The 20,064-nt window shown below is 39.2% G+C and overlaps 1 protein-coding gene across 1 annotated transcript; it reads right to left on the reverse strand.

The window, feature by feature from the left end:
• Window positions 1-15,789: 15,789 nt before the first annotated feature.
• On the reverse strand, window positions 15,790-18,578 carry LOC122045601 (protein COFACTOR ASSEMBLY OF COMPLEX C SUBUNIT B CCB1, chloroplastic-like). Its single transcript, XM_042605881.1, has 4 exons — window positions 18,228-18,578; window positions 17,976-18,100; window positions 16,331-16,483; window positions 15,790-16,237 (listed from the first exon to the last, which is right to left on the reverse strand). The coding sequence occupies exons 1-4, from the start codon at window positions 18,513-18,515 to the stop codon at window positions 16,048-16,050; spliced, it is 756 nt and encodes a 251-aa protein (XP_042461815.1). The 5' UTR covers window positions 18,516-18,578; the 3' UTR covers window positions 15,790-16,047.
• Between the last annotated feature and the right edge of the window lie 1,486 nt (window positions 18,579-20,064).

Genomic DNA, 20,064 nt, shown 5'->3' on the forward strand with positions numbered 1-20,064 from the left:
TTATGTTTTCAGGTAGCAGGTAGATGGTTGGTGTGTCGCTTGGAGTATCATGTCTGCCAGGTCCTACGTCACATCCAAATATGGACTTTGGGTTTTGTTTTCTTATTGTATCTGTTTTATGAATTTATGAGCTTGACATTGTATTATTTCGATGTCGTTTTGGAGCTCCGTTGTGTTAGTATCTTGTATTTGTAGTTGTGGTTGTCGTATTAAGCCTAGCTGGCTAGCAGTGTGTTGTTTTGGTTTGTATGAGCTTTTCTTTATCATTTTCTGCTATGTTGGTTTTTAGTATAGCCGAGTGGGTTGTTTAATATATATATAACTGCGTGATTGTGTTTATTTTTGTTCAAGTCGAGTGGGCTGATTATATAACTGCGTGGTTGTGTGTATATTTCAGTCGTATGTAGTTGATGTATTTTGTATGTATGTATGTATGCTTCAGATTGTCACCGGTACAGAGGAGATGTTGCTATATTTTTGTCTGACAGGGACTCCTTTGGAGGCGTGACAATTTATTGGTATCAGAGCCAAGTTTACGAGGCTTACATCATGTGTTTTGGATTTCGTGTTTTGTTTTCTTGATGTGACTTTTCATATTTTGGGATCAGGCAGCAGCAGGACATCTCTAAGCTATAGGAGGTATATTTGTTTACTGTTATCATGCACTTCTTTTAGTATATATATAGTGGTCTATGATAGTTATGTCATGTATTAGTACTCTTTTGTTAGTACCTGTCTAATTGTTTGTAGCATGCATTTCATGTGTTAGGTCAATCACTGATCACGGTTGACCCTACCGGAGATTAAAGATTACAGTCTTAGGGGATTCGTCATATCATACTACCAGTAATTTTAGTGTCTGCTACTACTAGTTGGTTGAGAGTTAGAGTCATATACCAGTCTTTGTTATTATTAGTTGGGTAGTGGAGGGTATCTGTATACTCATGTTGACTCAGTTGGTAGAGTATCGGTTTACTCTTGTTGGTTCGGTCAGTTTAGGATTGTTTTACCTGGTTGACTGGTGTAGTTGTGGTTTTACTTATCTTAGTTGGTTTCATGCTCCTGTTAGTTCGGTCAATAGAGGATTAATTTAGATTCTTTTTTGTTTTGTCTGCAGAGAACCGATTTACCTTTATTGACTTAGGTAGTTGTGTATCGATTTACCTTAGTTAGTTTCATTAGTGGATGATTGATTTACTCCTATTGATGTATCCTATTCCATGGGGACTTTGACCATGGATTATTTGTACCTGGTTGGATGACTTAAAAGGTACATTCGGATAGGATACCATATGGTGTGGAAAAGTGTAAAGCTACCTGCTTAACATTTATGAGATACAGTCGTTACTAGGGTGTATAACTTGGAGAGTACATTTGGAAATATGATTTGTACTGACGTGAGTGAGTTGAAGTTAGCTGCTTAACCTTTCCGTGACCCGGTATCACGTGAAGGAAGAAGCAGAGAATGCTTTTTTGAGATCAGGTCATCACTTAGTGATTTCTTTGAGGTGTTTGGAGAGAGTGTAGTTCTCTACTTCTTTTGGTAGCATGATGGTTTATAAGGCGATGATCAATCGACTCGCCTAACGTTGTTCCATGGGAGATCCTGACTCATGGACTAATCGGATATAGTTAGATATCCTTGATGTACCTAGTGATCTACGACCTGTAATGATATGGAAGAAGTGGTGTTAGTCGAGTAATACCTAGGAGTTCCGACCATAACTAGGTATAATTTCATATGATGATCTTTGAGGGGTAGAGCGTCGACTAACAGATATTTTTATCAGCTATTTAGTTCTAGTGTTCCTCTATCATTGTTTAGGATACTATCTGGTATGATTGATTGATGTTGAGGATGATTTTGATTGGTGGATATTGGGAGATCAAGTGTGGTGATATGTTATCTTTTGATGATATATTAGTGGATATTTGACTTGATGATTTATTGTTGGTAGTTGATGTTGATAGAGATATGAGGAGCAGCACTTGTGTGATATTTATAGATTTGGTGATTTGTAGTTGGTGATTAGATTACAGACTTGTTGTTGGGGATCTTACGATTGAGTGTGCTTGTTATACGGATAATACAAGTCTTTGGCTTTACCATTTAGGCTTACAGTACCCTAGATGTTTTTATGGACTCGATGTATTTGGTATTCCTAGGGTGTTTGGATCAGTTTCCATTGTCTTCATTGACGATGTTGTGATCTATTTCCGATCCGAGGTGGATCACGTATACTATCTTCGCATAGTTCTAGAGATGCTTCAACGGGAATATCTATATGCGAAGTTCAGTAGTGCGTATTTTGAGTATCTTCTGTGAGAATTCTGGAACACATAGTCACCAGTAGGAGTTCACCTGTGGATCTATAGGAGATAGAGGTTGTTACCAGTTGGGAGTAGGCATAGTCTATACAGGAGACTCGCAGCTTCCTTAGTCTGATTGAATATTACCGGAGATTGGTTGAGGGTTTCTTTATCATTGTTATGTCATTGACTGGACTGTCTAGGAGGAATATGGAATTTTCCTGGATAGATGCTTACGAACTAGTTTCAATAGCTGAAATGAAAAGTTGATAATTGCACCCGTTTTAGTTTTACTTTATAGTGTAGATGGATTTGTACTCTACACAGATGTATTGTACCTGGAGTTTGGTGCAGTGCCGATGTAGCATGAGCGGAGTAGTCTCGTGCCAGTAGTTAGAATTCTCATGTAATGAGAATGAGATTCTTATTTCCGTGGAAGATTATGTGTGTTCCCGAGTCACTTCTTTTCCGGGAGGAGTTACCGCAGGAAACACCTCGATCTGGATTTGTGGTATATCCGGGTGATATCCGATATATAGAGATATGGAGTGTTTCTATTGATGGAACGACATGAAGAAAGACATCGCAAATTTTGTAGCCTGATGTCTTGTGTGCCAGTAAGTGGAGGTTAAATATTAGAGATTATCAAGATTGTATCTGTTGATTCAGATGCTGGAGTGGAGTTGGGAGCATGTTATGATGGATTTTTGTTGTGGAATTACCTAGAACATAGAGAGGATATGATGCTGCTTAGTTGTTACCTTTGGATGAGGATTCCTGAGTTGAGCAGTAAATTTGGGGACCAAATTTTTATAAGTGGGGGATAATGTAAAATACGACACCCAAATTAATAATTGTACAATACGGTACTCAAATAATAAGGTTATTTGACAAATAATTTTAACAGAAATTTTAGGAATTTTTAGAAATTTTTTTGAAATTAATCGGAGCTCGTATGACGTATTTAGAGGGGATGCACTTATAGGTTCGAGAAAAGCCTATTTGGAATACCCGGAGGTGGGAGTTGATTAAGAAATGGATATAGGGTTTAATTTTAAAAACCATAAGTTATAAGATTTTCTCCCGTGTACTATTCTCCTTCCCACGGCGAAAAACCTTCTCCTCCTCCTCACCTCGCGATGCTGCCTCCTCTCCTTCGCCGACCCCAAGCCATCGCCATTCTTCTTCTCCCTCGAGCCAGAGGCGCTGGTCTTCTTCTCTCTTGAGCCTTAGCCACCGACCTCCTCTTCCCTGAGCCCTCACGTGACTTTCCTTCCTCGTGATTTCGCCACGCCGATCGCCTTCTCGCGCTCTTCCTTCTCTCAGCATCGTCTCTGCCTGACATCGCCGGCGCCCGACGTCACGCCACTCGCCGCCCATCGCCGATGCAACCCTAGCAGCGGTACTCATCCCGATCCCCTCCCTCTCCCTCTCGCGGCGTTGTGCCATAGCAGTGATTTTGGAGGTAAGCGGTTAGATTTGGTTATGGATTTGGGCACTCGTGTTTGATCTTGTATTCTGGTCTTGTGAAGGTTCCGAGTCTTAAGGTGGAAGTGATATTGTTTTGTGATAATTTCTGGTTCTTTGTGATGGTGTTGAATTCACGGGTCAAGGGAGCTGGAGAATCTTTGTCCTACTTCATGTTTTATCTCTTGTGAAGGTTGATTTCAGTTTATGGTATAGAGGATTTGAGTCAATGACGTTTTTTGTTCTTTAAGTCACTATGTTTTTTTTTGGTGAAGCAATTTAGTAGGATGGAATGTGATTGCAATGGAGTTTCTGTTTCTTTTGGATGGCTGCGGATTTGTTTGGACAGATATAAGGGTTGTGAATCGATATTGATGTAGTTTTTGTTCGGCAAGACAACTTTAGATTTCTGGGCAGATTTGCATATTTTGAATCAACCTCAATATTGATTTGGTTTCAGTACATAGCCTTGAATTCTGGATAGATTTGGAAGATTGTGAGATGATTTCGATATTGGTCCCATTATGGCATGCTAGTCTCAGATTTCTAGATGGATTTGGGTGAATCAAGGTTCATAGTTGGATTAGGGTTTTTCCCTAATTAAGTTGGGTTTGAGTTTAGCTAGATGTTTATGAAATTAGCTAAATTATACATCATGTGATTTGCAGGACGTTGATTCGAGATGAGCGTCATGACATGAGTTTTAGTCTTATACGACCGACAGATAAAGGCGGGTACTTCTTGCTTTGTTTCTTTTAGTACTTTGACCTTGGTGCATGAACTATTTTGGATAAGAAACTGTTTTTGCCTTGACTCCACTCTTATTTTCCTGCGCTTGATACTTCCACCCGATCTTTGAGAAACTCGTCTTCAAATCTATACAGTCTCTCATTGTTGTTCATGATAGGTAGTAGATACTAGATACCATGGTTGTATGCTTTGACTGTTGTTTATTTATGTACTATATTGAGCATGCTGGCTTCATGTAGCATACCTAATTTTTGCTTATATTAGTATGATGATTGTTGTTTGTTTATGTACTGTATTGAGCATGTTGGCTTCATGTAGCATCTCTATGACTCTCATTTTGCACTCATGTGTTTGCTTTATAACTCAACATTCAGTTCCATATAACATAGTAAATCTAATCGTCATTTAATAAAATTTTCATTTAAACTTTAAAGATCTTTTACAATTACAAAGAATACCTAACATCAACACCCTCAACAATCGATTGATATATTATTTGAATTTGAAAAAGAAGACTATTTGAAGAAGAGTTTATCTAGAGAGGTTGAATGGCAAGATTTGAGTCGACTGTAATGGTTCCCAGTTAGTTGGATGGTTGATGAGCTAATTAGAGATAACAATTGACCAATAACGATCACATGATCAATGTTTCAATCGGCTGAGAAAGTAATTGAGTCAAATGATATTAACAAAATAGTTACGTGAAGTTAATGCAAACATGGATTGAAGGATATAAATAGAGGGGCGAAGGGGCTCATAAAATAACAATACAGCTAGGAGACTCAAGTTATTCGATAGTTGTGTACAGTATACTTTCAAGTCCTTAATTTTTTTAGTTGTAATTATTTTTTTTTATTTGTAAGATGTTTTCCACCTTTGGTAAGAAAAAAAATTACTGAACTTTTTGAAAGCTGACTCATACCGAACAACATAAATTTTACTGTGTTAAGCAAGAAGGACAAAACGAGAAGTCCTACATCCTTCAATCTCTCAAAATCTTCATCATCTCAACGGATAACAACAAAGAAACCTATATTGTAAATGTTATCTTCTACGTGAGGAGCTACTTGTACTCTCGAATTTATCTAATGGACAAATTAGATTACTCATCTCTAAAATTAATTAGGTCGGTAAAGATTTAGATATCTAAATTATTAAAATAATAATAATAATAATAATAATAATAATAATAATAATAATAATAATAATAATAATAATAAAAATAAAGTCTTTCAAAATTTAAATCTTAACCATGATAAAGGAATTTGAGGAGAAAGAAGAACAAGTAGAAAACAATTAGTTGCTTCAATTGTCAAGACAAATGACACCTGAGAAATCAATGTCCAAAATTGATAAAATGAAAAATAAAAAATAAAAAATTGCAAAGAAGAAAAAGAAAGTATTGAATGCAACATGAGAGAACATCTTAGCCATTATCCGAGGCGAATGACTCATTAAGGTGTAATATTTACATTGACTTCAAATCAATGGTACTAATGTTAGTTAGAGCCCTAGAGCCAATCATTTGATGATTGTATGGACTCATGTATATCATATTCTTGTATATTAATAAAGGCATTTGTTTGGTTATTATACTTATTTATATTAGTGCCAAATAGACTAAGTATAATAGCGTCCTTGAGTAGAAGGTTCTTACCTATATCAATCGATTGGTTGAATCGATAGTGAGATGATATAGGGAACACTACTCTAAATCATTTCTAGTCGAGTATTAACATTCAGGGACAATGTTAATACAATAAGACTAGCATGTAGGTTAGCTCGATGACTTGATCTCACAAGTCATAGATATAGAGATATCAAGCTGACACATGGGTATGCATTAGAGAATGTATACTGAATGACCCGCCATGAGAAAGTATCATGGATCGTTATATGAGTGTCATATACTTTCTCATGTGGCTATTAGTATGACTATTAGTCCTTAGACCTGAAGTCACCATGGATCCCTACATAAGGAGTTATGTACTTTGGTTTCGTCAAACGTCACCCGTAACTGGGTGGACTATAAAGGCGATTACTGGGTATATAACGAATTATGTAGAGGGATGTGAGTGATGTAGATGGGATCTATCCCTCCCATATGACGGGAGCGACATCGGTATTCTTGATAGAGTGAGACCACTAAGTGCATGGTCATGCCCAAATGAGTCAACATTAGATGTTGAGCTCATTTGATCGAGTGAGTCTACTTGGAGTTCAAGATTTAGATTGATTAGAGGATCACACGGTCTATGTCTCATATTGATCAATCTAGATGTCTAGGATAGAAGGACACTTGTCATATATTGTGAGGAGTCACAATTAGTAGTCACAAGGTGATGTCGGATCTCGACATTCTTGTAACTTGGGTAGTAATGATGTGTTGCTAGATACCGCTCATTACTTATGCTCCTAAATAGGTTTAGGGTATTGCCAACATTACAAGAACCTATAGGGTCACACACTAAGGACAATTAGATGGAGATTTGGTTCATATGATGAACCAAGAGGATTAGATTTATTTGATGAATCATATTGGATTAAGAGTAATCCAAATTGGGCTATTTGAGTTGGACTCAAGTTGATTCATGTATTCAATGAGTCTAATTTAGATTATGACTCATTAAATCAACTTAATTTAATGAATTAGATTCATTATATTAAGTTGGCTTGAATCATATGGTTGGATTAGATCAACCATGAGAGAGATTTGATCAAGTTTGACTTGATTTGAGAGGAAGAGAAAAAGTCATGTTTGACTTGACTTTTTGCCACATCACTAGTGAGTTGGCAAGATGTGGACCAATAGGATTGCTCCACATCATCAATGTGTGCCACCTCATGGAGGTTACAAGCCTCCATAGCATTTAATGTGGCCGGCCCACATTAAATGAGGAGGTTACACTTGTTGCCATGTCATTTAGTGAGGTGGCAAGATGTGGACCAATAGTGTTGATCCACATCATCCTAGAGTGCCACCTCATGGGGGTTACAACTCTTTAATGGCTCTACATTAATTGCATTTAATGTGGAAATGGGAGTTAGACATGAGAAGGTGGCCGGCCACTTGAATGAGGAGAATAATTTTCATTTTGAAAATTATTCCATCATTCATTCCTTCTTCTTCCTCCTAGAGTTCTTCTTGCTCTCTCCCTCTCCTCCTTCCTTGGCCGAACCACATAGGTGCTAGCACACCTTGGTTTTTTGGTCACCTCCATCTAGTGTGTCCGTGTGGATACTTCTAGAGGACCGTACGCTTTACGGTCTTGAGATCCGGCACCATTTGGACGAGCGGGATTCGCGTGGGGCGCGCATCAAGGGTAATGATCTTAACTTTAGTGTAGATCTAAAGTTTTTACAAACTCATACAAGAAAAAGGTTTTTCGAAAAATTTTGTTTACGAATCTTTGCACGAGAACCATGGCTTTGGGTGACTCGGGGTTTCCGCGACGCGAAAAAGCGGTTTTCGCGGCCCGACGAACCTAACAGTGGTATCAGAGCCACGTGCAAAGACTTGTACGAGTTCATTTGTATTTTTATGAAAAATAAACCTTCTGTAATTTTCTGTAAAAATTGAGTTTTTAGAGTTTTTATGAGTAATTTTTCCGTAGAAGCGAAGCACAAGTGTCTCGGCACTTGTAGGCTTCGGCTACCGGAAAGTTTTCTTTTAAACGGCTTCGTTTTGCCCCAAATCCGTTTGGGACAGCGGGGTCGGGTGCCATTAGATCGCAAAGGAGCAACTCACGATGGTTAGATCGTGGGTAGGGGCATAGCCCCTAACCCCTCAAGGGAATTTGCTTCGCGATTGCACCCGAAATCGCTAAAAACGAACCCGCCGGGAAGATTTTTCCGAAACGGCAATGTTTTGACCCAAATCGTTTTGGGACAGCGGGTTTAGACGCTGTTGGATCGCAAAGGAACCCTCGCGATGGTTAGATCGCGGGTAGGGGCGCTGCCCCTGGGCCCCGCAAGGGGATCCGTTCCGCGATTGCGCCCGAAACCGCTAAACGGGACCGCTCGGAAATTTTATTCATAAAAATTGTAAAAATTATTTTAAAATTATAGAAAATTATGAAAAATATATAATTTTGAATTATATATTAATTTGTGATAGTCATGGCCCAAAATACCCAATAAGATTGGATTTGTGTTGTAATTCATAATACGGCCTGCGTGCCGTCATATGATTGTGTGTGCTGTATTTTTATTTTTTTTCCACGGCCTGCGCGTCGTGCCTTTCTCGTATTCTGGTTGTAAATTAGATTTAGACTCGAATGTAACTCGAGTTTCAAATTGTAATGTACAAATTGGAGCGGTGGAGGGTCCACACGAGATGGAGTTCCGAGGCGGGCACGAGCAACACAAGGTGGTCAAAGGGAAGAGCTTGGAGAAGTTGTTGACCCTAGGTTGACCATTCGATCTTCTCATTGGATTGAGAAGATCGTAGTAGGGCCATGACTAAATCATAAATAGATTAATTAATTAATTGTTATGTATCTGATGCATGTTTAATAATTAATTAATTAATTAGTGCTTTAACGATTAGATTAGATTAGATTTAAGTCGTGCACATGATGCACCCTTGCGATTAGATTAGATCTAAGTCGTGCACAAGATGCATCCTTCTCGATTAGATTAGATCTAGATCGAACCAACTCTAAATGCCTAACCGTGCCGTGATACCTATCACTACCTCGATCACATGTATTGTTGAATCTGCCAAAGCAGAGCAATACATATTATCTTGGTAGGGTACGGAGGGACAATCTTGGTCCCGCCTATCAACGCATGGGTGAATACAAACTCAATTAGATTGAGTATTCCTAGTTACTTGGTTGGATCGAGTCAACTATAGGCATTCTTCCAATAGTTGGAAAGGTAGGACAAAATCACGTTTATATTAACTCTCGGGCGTATTAGCCAAAGCTAACTCGAGTTTTAATATAAATGCGGATATTGATTCTATAAACAAGAGTTGCATAGAGATGTAATTGGTAATCGTTACCTACCGATCATACTAAGCCTTGGGCGTATTAGCCAAAGTTAACTCAAGGGTTAGTATGATGTGGATCTTGTCCCATAAGAATTATAGAATTCAGTGGGAGCATCATTTAATTAAAGGCCTAATTAAATGATTTTAAAAGAATATGATATTTATTTCTGCATTTATTTCTGTTGTAGAATATCCATGACGTCGAATACGAACACTTTCTCTCTGCGATCTGTCCTTAAGAAGGATAAGCTCAACGGAGCAAATTTCCTGGACTGGTACAGGAACCTGAGAATAGTTCTCACTCAGGAACGTAAACTGTACGTTCTGGAGCAGCCCATTCCGGAGGCTCCTCCTGCCACTGCCACGCGAGCTGACCGGGATGCTTATGAGAAGCATCAAGATGACGCATTAGATGTGTCCTGTCTAATGCTCACAACTATGAACTCTGAGCTTCAGAAGCAACATGAGTTGATGGGTGCTTACGATATGGTTGCACATATTCGTCAACTATATCAAGGACAAGCAGGGCACTGGAAGAGGAACTTCACAGGACACCTGGAAGATCTTAACAAGAAGAGAAATAAGATTTCTAATTCAGGTATAAATGTTATAGAAGTCAACCTCTCTATTTCTTCGACGTGGGTATTAGATACCTGATGTGCTTCGCACATTTGTACTAATGTACAAGCACTGAGAAATAGCAGAGCATTGACAAAGGGCGAGATAGACCTACGAGTAGGCAATGAAGCACGGGTTGCTGCTGTTGCTGTAGGGACTTATTTTCTATCTCTGCCCTCTGGGCTTATACTAGAGTTAGACGATTGTTGTTATGTGCCTACATTGACTAAGAACATTATATCAGTTTCTTGTTTGGACAAGAAAGGATTTTCGTTTATAATAAAGAACAAATGTTGTTCTGTCTATTTAAACGATATGTTCTATTGTAGTGCACCTCTGATGAACGGACTCTATATTCTAAACCTTGAGAGCTCTATCTATAACGTTAGTACTAAGAGGTTCAAATCGAATGATATGAACCACACCTATCTCTGGCACTGTCGCTTAGGTCATATAAATGACAAGCGCTTATCCCAGCTCCATAAGGATGGTTTGCTGGACTCATTTGATTTTGAATCATATGAGATATGCGAGTCATGCCTACGAGGCAAGATGACCAAGACTCCCTTTAGTGGGCACAGCGAGAGAGCAACTGATTTGTTAGGACTCATACATAGTGATGTATGTGGCCCTTTCAATGTTGCTGCTAGAGGCGGTTATAGATACTTCATCACATTTACTGATGACTTCAGTAGATATGGTTATGTGTACTTGATGACACATAAGTCTGAATCCTTTGAAAAGTTTAAAAAATTCAAGAATGAAGTACAGAACCAGCTTGGCAAGAGTATTAAGATACTTCGATCAGATCGAGGTGGAGAATACCTTAGCCATGAGTTTCATCACTACCTAGCTGAGTGTGGGATTCTATCCCAACTCACTCCTCCTGGAACACCACAGTGGAATGGTGTATCCGAAAGGAGGAATCGTACCCTATTAGATATGGTACGATCTATGATGAGTCACACAGATCTTCCGACATATCTATGGGGATATGCTCTAGACACAGCAGCTTTCATACTCAACCGAGTTCCATCAAAGGCCGTGATAAAGACACCATATAGGATATGGACTCGGAGAGATGCTCAGGTGTCTTTCATGAGGATTTGGGGCTGTGAGGCTTACGTACGACGTCAAGTCTCAGACAAATTAGGACCCAAATCCGACAAGTGCTATTTCATCGGATATCCCAAGGAAACTAAGGGATATTACTTCTACATTCCCAGTCAGCACAAGGTAGTTGTGACAAAGACTGGGGTCTTTCTAGAAAGGGACTTTGTTTCTAGAAAGACTAGTGGGAGCGCGTTCGATCTTGAAGAAGTTCAAGATGCGAACAATAGCACTAATGCCACGATGGAAATTGAACTGGAACCACAAAGTGTTGTGGATGATGTTGTTCCACAAGGAGTTGAGGAACAACAACCGGTTCATGTAGACATACCTCTTCGCAGGTCTGATAGGGTGCGTCGTCAGCCTGAGAGATACTCATTTCTCTTGTCTGACCATGATGACATTGTGCTCATAGAGGATGAGCCTACCACCTATCAAGAAGCTGTGATGAGACCAGATTCCGAGAAATGGCTAGAAGCCATGAGATCCGAGATGGAATTCATGTACACCAACCAAGTATGGACTTTGGTTGATCCACCTGAAGGGGTAAAACCATTGGGTGTAAGTGGGTCTACAAGAGAAAGACTGACATGGATGGACTTATCTATAAGGGTCGCTTGGTAGCTAAAGGTTTCAAGCAGATTCATGGTATTGACTATGATGAAACCTTTTCTCTAGTGGCGATGTTTAAGTCCATTCGGATCATGCTTGCTATTGCGACCTACCATGACTATGAGATATGGCGGATGGATGTCAAAACCGCGTTTCGAATGGAAACCTACTCAAGGATGTGTACATGACACAACCGAGGGTTTTGTAGATCCACGATATACTAGTATGCAAGGTGCATAGGTCCATTTATGGACTAAAGCAAACTTCTCGGAGGAATCTTCGAGTTGATGATGCGATCAAACAGTTTGGTTTCTTCAAGAACGAAGATGAGCCTTGTGTCTACAAGAAGGTTGTAGGGGACATAGTTGTCTTCCTCATATTGTATGTGGATGACATACTACTCATTGGGAAGGACATCCTTATGCTTCAGTCTGTCAAGACATGGCTAGGGAGTTGCTTCTCAATGAAGGACTTAGGTGAGGCATCCCGCATTCTAGGGATACAGATCTATAGAGATAGATCTAAGAGATTGCTTGGCCTAAGTCAGAGTACATACATTGACAAGGTACTCCTTCGGTTTGCCATGCAGAATTCCAAGAAGGGATTTCTGCCGATGTCACATGGCGTGAGTCTTTCGAAGACTCAAGGTCCCTCTTCTAGAGAGGAGAGAGACCGCATGGATCAGATCCCTTATGCCTCAGCCATAGGATCGATCATGTACGCCATGCTGTGTACTCGACCTGATGTCTCGTATGCTTTGAGCATGACGAGCAGATACCAGTCAGATCCAGGTGAAAGTCACTGGATAGCAGTCAAGAATATTCTTAAGTACTTACGAAGGACTAGAGAATATTTCTTGATATATGGAGGCAATGATGAGCTAACCGATCAGGATGATTACCTATCACAGTCAGGGTTCGTATTTTGCATTAATGGTGGTGCTGCCAGCTGGAAGAGTTCGAAGCAGGATACATTAGCTGATTCTACAACAGAAGCCGAGTATATTGCTGCATCAGAGGCAGCAAATGAGGCAGTTTGGATCCGCAAGTTCATCACTGAACTTGGGGTGGTTCCTAGCATCGCTGACCCAGTTGAGCTCTATTGTGACAACAATGGAGCTATAGCACAGGCGAAGGAACCTCGCTCACACCAGCGGACCAAGCACATACTACGGCGCTTCCATCTCATTCGAGAGATTATCGATAGAGGAGATGTGAAGATTTGCAAAGTACCTACAGAAGCTAACATCGCAGATCCCTTGACCAAGGCTTTGGTACAGAGGAAGCATGATGGTCACACTAGGTCTTTAGGCCTTAGAGCCTATACTGATTGGCACTAGTGCTAGTGGGAGATTGTTAGTTAGAGCCCTAGAGCCAATCATTTGATGATTGTATGGACTCATGTATATCATATTCTTGTATATTAATAAAGGCATTTGTTTGGTTATTATACTTATTTATATTAGTGCCAAATAGACTAAGTATAATAGCGTCCTTGAGTAGAAGGTTCTTACCTATATCAATCGATTGGTTGAATCGATAGTGAGATGATATAGGGAACACTACTCTAAATCATTCCTAGTCGAGTATTAACATTCAGGGACAATGTTAATACAATAAGACTATCATGTAGGTTAGCTCGATGACTTGATCTCACAAGTCATAGATATAGAGATATCAAGCTGACACATGGGTATGCATTAGAGAATGTATACTGAATGACCCGCCATGAGAAAGTATCATGGATCGTTATATGAGTATCATATACTTTCTCATGTGGCTATTAGTATGACTATTAATCCTTAGACCTGAAGTCACCGTGGATCCCTACATAAGGAGTTATGTACTTTGGTTTCGTCAAACGTCACCCGTAACTGGGTAGACTATAAAGGCGATTACTGGGTATATAACGAATTATGTAGAGGGATGTGAGTGATGTAGATGGGATCTATCCCTCCCATATGACGGGAGCGACATCGGTATTCTTGATAGAGTGAGACCACTAAGTGCATGGTCATGCCCAAATGAGTCAACATTAGATGTTGAGCTCATTTGATCGAGTCAGTCTACTTGGAGTTCAAGATTTAGATTGATTAGAGGATGACACGGTCTATGCCTCATATTGATCAATTTGGATGTCTAGGATAGAAGGACACTTGTCATATATTGTGAGGAGTCACAATTAGTAGTCACAAGGTGATGTCGGATCTCGACATTCTTGTAACTTGGGTAGTAATGATGTGTTGCTAGATACCGCTCATTACTTATGCTCCTAAATAGGTTTAGGGCATTGCCAACATTACAAGAACCTATAGGGTCACACACTAAGGACAATTAGATGAAGATTTGGTTCATATGATGAACCAAGAGGATTAGATTTATTTGATGAATCATATTGGATTAAGAGTAATCCAAATTGGGCTATTTGAGTTGGACTCAAGTTGATTCATGTATTCAATGAGTCTAATTTAGATTATGACTCATTAAATCAACTTAATTTAATGAATTAGATTCATTATATTAAGTTGGCTTGAATCATATGGTTGGATTAGATCAACCATGAGAGAGATTTGATCAAGTTTGACTTGATTTGAGAGGAAGAGAAAAAGTCATGTTTGACTTGACTTTTTGCCACATCACTAGTGAGTTGGCAAGATGTGGACCAATAGGACTACTCCACATCATCAATGTGTGCCACCTCATGGAGGTTACAAGCCTCCATAGCATTTAATGTGGTCGGCCCACATTAAATGAGGAGGTTACACTTGTTGCCATGTCATTTAGTGAGGTGGCAAGATGTGGACCAATAGTGTTGATCCACATCATCCTAGAGTGCCACCTCATGGGGGTTACAACTCTTTAATGGCTCCACATTAATTACATTTAATGTGGAAATGGGAGTTAGACATGAGAAGGTGGCCGGCCACTTGAATGAGGAGAATAATTTTCATTTTGAAAATTATTCCATCATTCATTCCTTCTTCTTCCTCCTAGAGTTCTTCTTGCTCTCTCCCTCTCCTCCTTCCTTGGCCGAACCACATAGGTGCTAGCACACCTTGGTTTTTTGGTCACCTCCATCTAGTATGTCCGTGTGGATACTTCTAGAGGACAGTACGCTTGACGGTCTTGAGATCCGGCACCATTTGGACAAGCGGGATTCGCGTGGGGCGCGCATCAAGGGTAATGATCTTAACTTTAGTGTAGATCTAAAGTTTTTACAAACTCGTACAAGAAAAAGGTTTTTCGAAAAATTTTGTTTACGAATCTTTGCACGAGATCCATGGCTTTGGGTGACTCGGGATTTCCGCGACGTGAAAAAGCGGTTTTCACGGCCCGACGAACCTAACAACTAATAAGGTTGCCAACAATATTTTTAAAAAATCAATATGAAACTAAAGAAACAACTATTTAGCATTGACTTCAAATCACTCTACAAGCTACTAAAGTTGCCAAGTATGTTAGAGGCCAAAGTATGGTAGAAGTAAATGACACTTTAAAAAATTTACAAAAAAAAACACTTGGTCAATATTGCAAACCCTACCTATAGGCTCTTGGAAAATATACTTCTATAAATAGGTTGAAACATATTGGCTTACATTTCTAATGGACAGTCCATTTTCAACTATTAAACAATTAATTTTCTATTATCATGACCATTTATAATAAAATGGAAGGTCAATTAAGTACTCAAACACTTAAGTTAACACCTCATTTAGTCTTGAAACTCATTGCCAACTTGCAAGATTCATGTCGATATCGTGAGCTTGATGAGCCTAAATTTGATAGTGATCAACATGATTTTCCTTCACACATTCCACTTTTGCCTTCATCCATCTTCTATTTAGTGTGTGAAAAGAAGCAAGAGATTGGAGAGGACCTCATTTCTTTGTTTATGGACTGACAATACTTAAATTTTTGAAGATGAACTAAGTAAACTCAACCCAGATCTTTATAAGCGGCAAATGAATTACATCCTTTCAGGCCAAACATTTCCGAGTCAAGAGAGTTGATGAAAATTATTTGATCGGATATGGAACCTGATCAGACCAAGAGTACAAAGCAATGTCAATTTATTGACTTGTATTGGTCCTGAAGATGGCACCATTGTCGCAATGATCATCTTACAAAACTGTGTAAAAAAAGTATTTCTACCTTCATCACCTGCTTACATACTCAAAGATGATGTTAGGACCTCTCAAAAATGCCTTTAACATAAATCATTCCTTTCTCGCTTAGGCGAAGCTCTTTCCTCATTTGCTCTACTTGTTGGTCATCACCGCGAACAATGATTTCTGAGATATTTCCATCATTACCAACTATCATCTTGACTTTGATCTCTTCCTTGCGTGATGCCCGTTTCCAGTAATATAGTCCCCTAAATAACCATTAACACCATATTGTATTTGCTGCAGGTGCTGTAACTGATAAATATACAGAATTAACTTGTGCAGTTCATTCACAAACTTACGCGAGTGGGCTTAAGACGGTCACCCAAAACCAGTTATTGCCTCCTTCGGGGATTGCAATTGATAGAACAAGGCCAACACTAGCCAGACTGATGCAGGTGCAGCAGGTCAATAGTGCTGCTTGCCCTCTGCTTGGCGCCATCATGCCTTCAAACCTTTGGACAAGTCCACAAACAAGTTCAGAAAATTGACCCTTCTCTATCATAAAAAAATGAAGGGTCTGTTGAAAAACAAGAAATCTAGGAACACTATGTGAGTAGAGTTCATTACCACCTAGGAGACTTTTCCTAAGGATTGACAGTAATGAATGTGAGAAGAAAAAAGTCCAAAGAAATAGGAGTCAGAAAACCAAACGACACAAGTTCTAGGTAATTCTATAAACCTCACCGGAAGACAATGAGGTCTTCATTTTAGATTGATAGAGAAAATGGAAAAAATAATAATAATAATGTCAACATCTATGCCTTGGTCAGGATTATCCCATAGGCTATCCTACCAATGAAAACATAATGTGTGAAGCAGAAAAACCAAGGAGAAAGGCTGGAATATTTACTGCCAATGTTCAGGTTTGATGGTTGTTTTTTTCTGTGTTTGTTGCAAAATAAATAATTATTGGGATTCAATTAAAGTCCCACATTAGAAAGATTTGATAAAGATCATGAGGTTAAAAGGATATAGGATATCTCCATTGGCATGAGATGCTTGGACAATATCATGCCATTGTGAAGATACATGGACATCCTTTTGCACAACAATAATAAAACTGAAGCTTCGACTGTGGTTCTATTTGTCTGCAAACAGCAAGCAACAGAAACTAACAAGATACTCACAGACAGCAGCGGATTAGAGTTAGCATTACTCCGTGATGAAAAAAAAAATCTTTTAATGGTATATTCATAAGATTTTCAATTGTCAATCTAACCAGCAAATCTCCCTTTTTCTATGTTTACAGGAAACCACAGGCATATCTTATACAAAATAGCCTAAAAGTTTAGAGTTCATTTGTGCGCCCATTCTGGTTGTTTAATCAAATCAAACACACATTATATTGCCTCTGTACCTAACTCTTGCTAAATGGCAGCATAGTTGAAAACCAATGAACAAACTACTCTAACATGTCTTCTCAGTTTGTATTCACAATTTCTTAGCAACAAATTTACGTTCTTCGCAGCATTCTAATCAATGACAATTAGCTTCCTGACACTTGATAGTTCTACGATATCCATGAACATCAAATTGCCATTATTTTTAAGCTATTCAACTAACCAAACTATGGCTTACTAATTAAACATTGTTGTGCTAAGCTTCTTTTAATCATTTCACGCTCCGGATCAGATTAACCCTCACATACTCATGCACAAGATGAACATCTTAACTTGGAACTTGCAGAGTACATGTGTTGAGTTAATTTATCCTGAAAAAAGTGTAACCAATTCGATTGTATGTTATCCCTATCACCTTTCTCTATGATAAAATCAACATTTAATCAAGAAATGCACTTGAAATTAACAGAGTAAAACAGATCGAATTGTTTATCCAAGAACCAGTTGCCAACACTAACATAACGTTCAATGTTAAACCTTATCTAGCTTACTGGAGTTTCGAGAGACAAAAATGCTCAAACCATGAAAGAAAGGGATCGATTACGTGATGGTCTCGCCGCGATCGGAGACGGCAAAGTTGTTGCGAGTGAAAAATGATAGGATTTCTCCCGCCACCTGATTCGGCGTCACCGCCGCTCCGTCTTCCCTAACAAGCGTCTTTTGAACTATCTGTTCTTCCAATTCGATGCCAGAAAACAAACATACCAAAGAAGTAATAGAAAATGCATCACGAGTGAGAAATCGCAATAACCGTAGCACAAAATTGAAGATGAGGGGCGAAGAAGAAAAGAGGGACCTTGGATTTGACGGAGCGTTTGATGAGGGACCAGAGGCCAGGCACGGAGATGACGAAAAGACCCAGAGAGGTGTAGTAGCTGGCCTGGGAATAGCCGACGTTGCCGGCCGCTGAGGAAACGTCGAGGAGAAACGGCGGGTCGGGGAGGAGGGCGAAGCGAGCGATGAGCGTGGGCGAGGCTCTGCGACGCCGCTGCGGTCCAACCGCAGTTGGGGAGGTGATCCATCGGCACAGGGGAGCAGGGTGAGGGAGAAGAGGCGATGGGAGGAGAGGGCAGGCCACTGCCATTGTCACTCTCGCCGTGCGACGGGCTGCCCGCTGCTCTACTGTATCGCCAATGGTTGGACGGAGGAAATCAAAGATTAAAAATAATAATAATAATAATAATAATAATAATAATAATAATAATAATAAAATATCAAAATACCGTGGACCGTGGACCGTGGACCGTGGACCGTGGACCGTGACCATGGACAGGAATCATGATCAACTTAGCCACTAAAAGTTTAATAAAATAGTGTAACCGATATATTGGATGATTTTGTTAAGGATAGACATTCAGTTAAAATCATCAAATTAAAATTTTAATTTATCAAAATAGTTTATTCAAAGAATAATAAATGTGAGAAAAATCTTCAATCATAATTTTAACTTTACATAAATCTCCGTATCTAAAAAAAAAAATTATTTATATTTCTTACATATAAAATTTTATTTATTTAAACATCGTAATTATCGTAATTAAGTTTTCCTAAAACTGAATGTCTACTCTTATTAAGATCATATTAAGTATTTTAGCCTATAATATAACATCGTAATTTATATTCCTTACATAACCTAAGGATAGGATATACGAGAGACACTTGATGTAGGAAAATTTGTACGCACTTCCTAATCATAATCATAGATTAAATTTTGCATGTAATTTTCATATTCTAAAAATTTTATTTCTACTCCCTACACAAATATAATAGACACTAATTTACCCAATTATCTCTTACATTTTTTAAATAAAAAATATCTAAAAATAAGTGTACTTTCTTAAATTCAGCACATTAAATTAGAATTTAATATATTTTCTATTAAATTGAGCACGATACTTTTTCCACCTCAATTGAATGAAAAATATATTATATTCTCTTTAAATAGTGCTCAATTAGATAAAAAATAAACTAGATTCTCTTTAAATCGTACTAGACCCGGCCCTAGGCCGGGTCTGGCCCGGACCCGGCACGGGCCCGTAACCGGGTCAACGGGCCGGTTGCCCGTTGACCCGATTCACCGGGTCGAACCGGAACCGGCCCGGCAAGTTGCCGGGCCGGTTCCGGTTCATTTGCTATAAAATCGGCGAACCGCCCGGTTAACCGGCGGCTTGAACCAGCGGTTCAGCTACAAAAAAAAAAAATTTTTTTTAAACGGCTTGAACCGCTGGTTAACCGGCGGTTCATAGCCGTTGGAACCGCTTGTTAACCGGCGGTTCGTAGCCGTTGGAACCGCCGGTTAACAGACGGTTCGTAACCGTTGGGAGAGTTTTTTGGGTATTTTTTTTCAATTGTTAGGATCATTTGATCGTTTTTTGATCAATGACTATGATTTAGTGTCTGTTACTATCAAAACTCTATAAATAGAGAGCTCATTTCATCATTTTTCACACACATCTTCTCTACTCTTAATCTCATTTTAATATTCTCTAATCTCTACACGCTTTCGTTTCCAATTTTCAATTACAATGGAAGGAGCCCGCGGAGGTGCATCATCTCGAGCTCGGAAGGGAAAGCAAATAATGAATCCGCGGGAGGAGGACCCCAACATTCAATCCACCGATGATGAGATCGAG

The sequence above is a fragment of the Zingiber officinale genome, chromosome 2B (genome assembly GCF_018446385.1).
Source record: "Zingiber officinale cultivar Zhangliang chromosome 2B, Zo_v1.1, whole genome shotgun sequence".
Taxonomy (NCBI): Eukaryota; Viridiplantae; Streptophyta; class Magnoliopsida; order Zingiberales; family Zingiberaceae; genus Zingiber; species Zingiber officinale.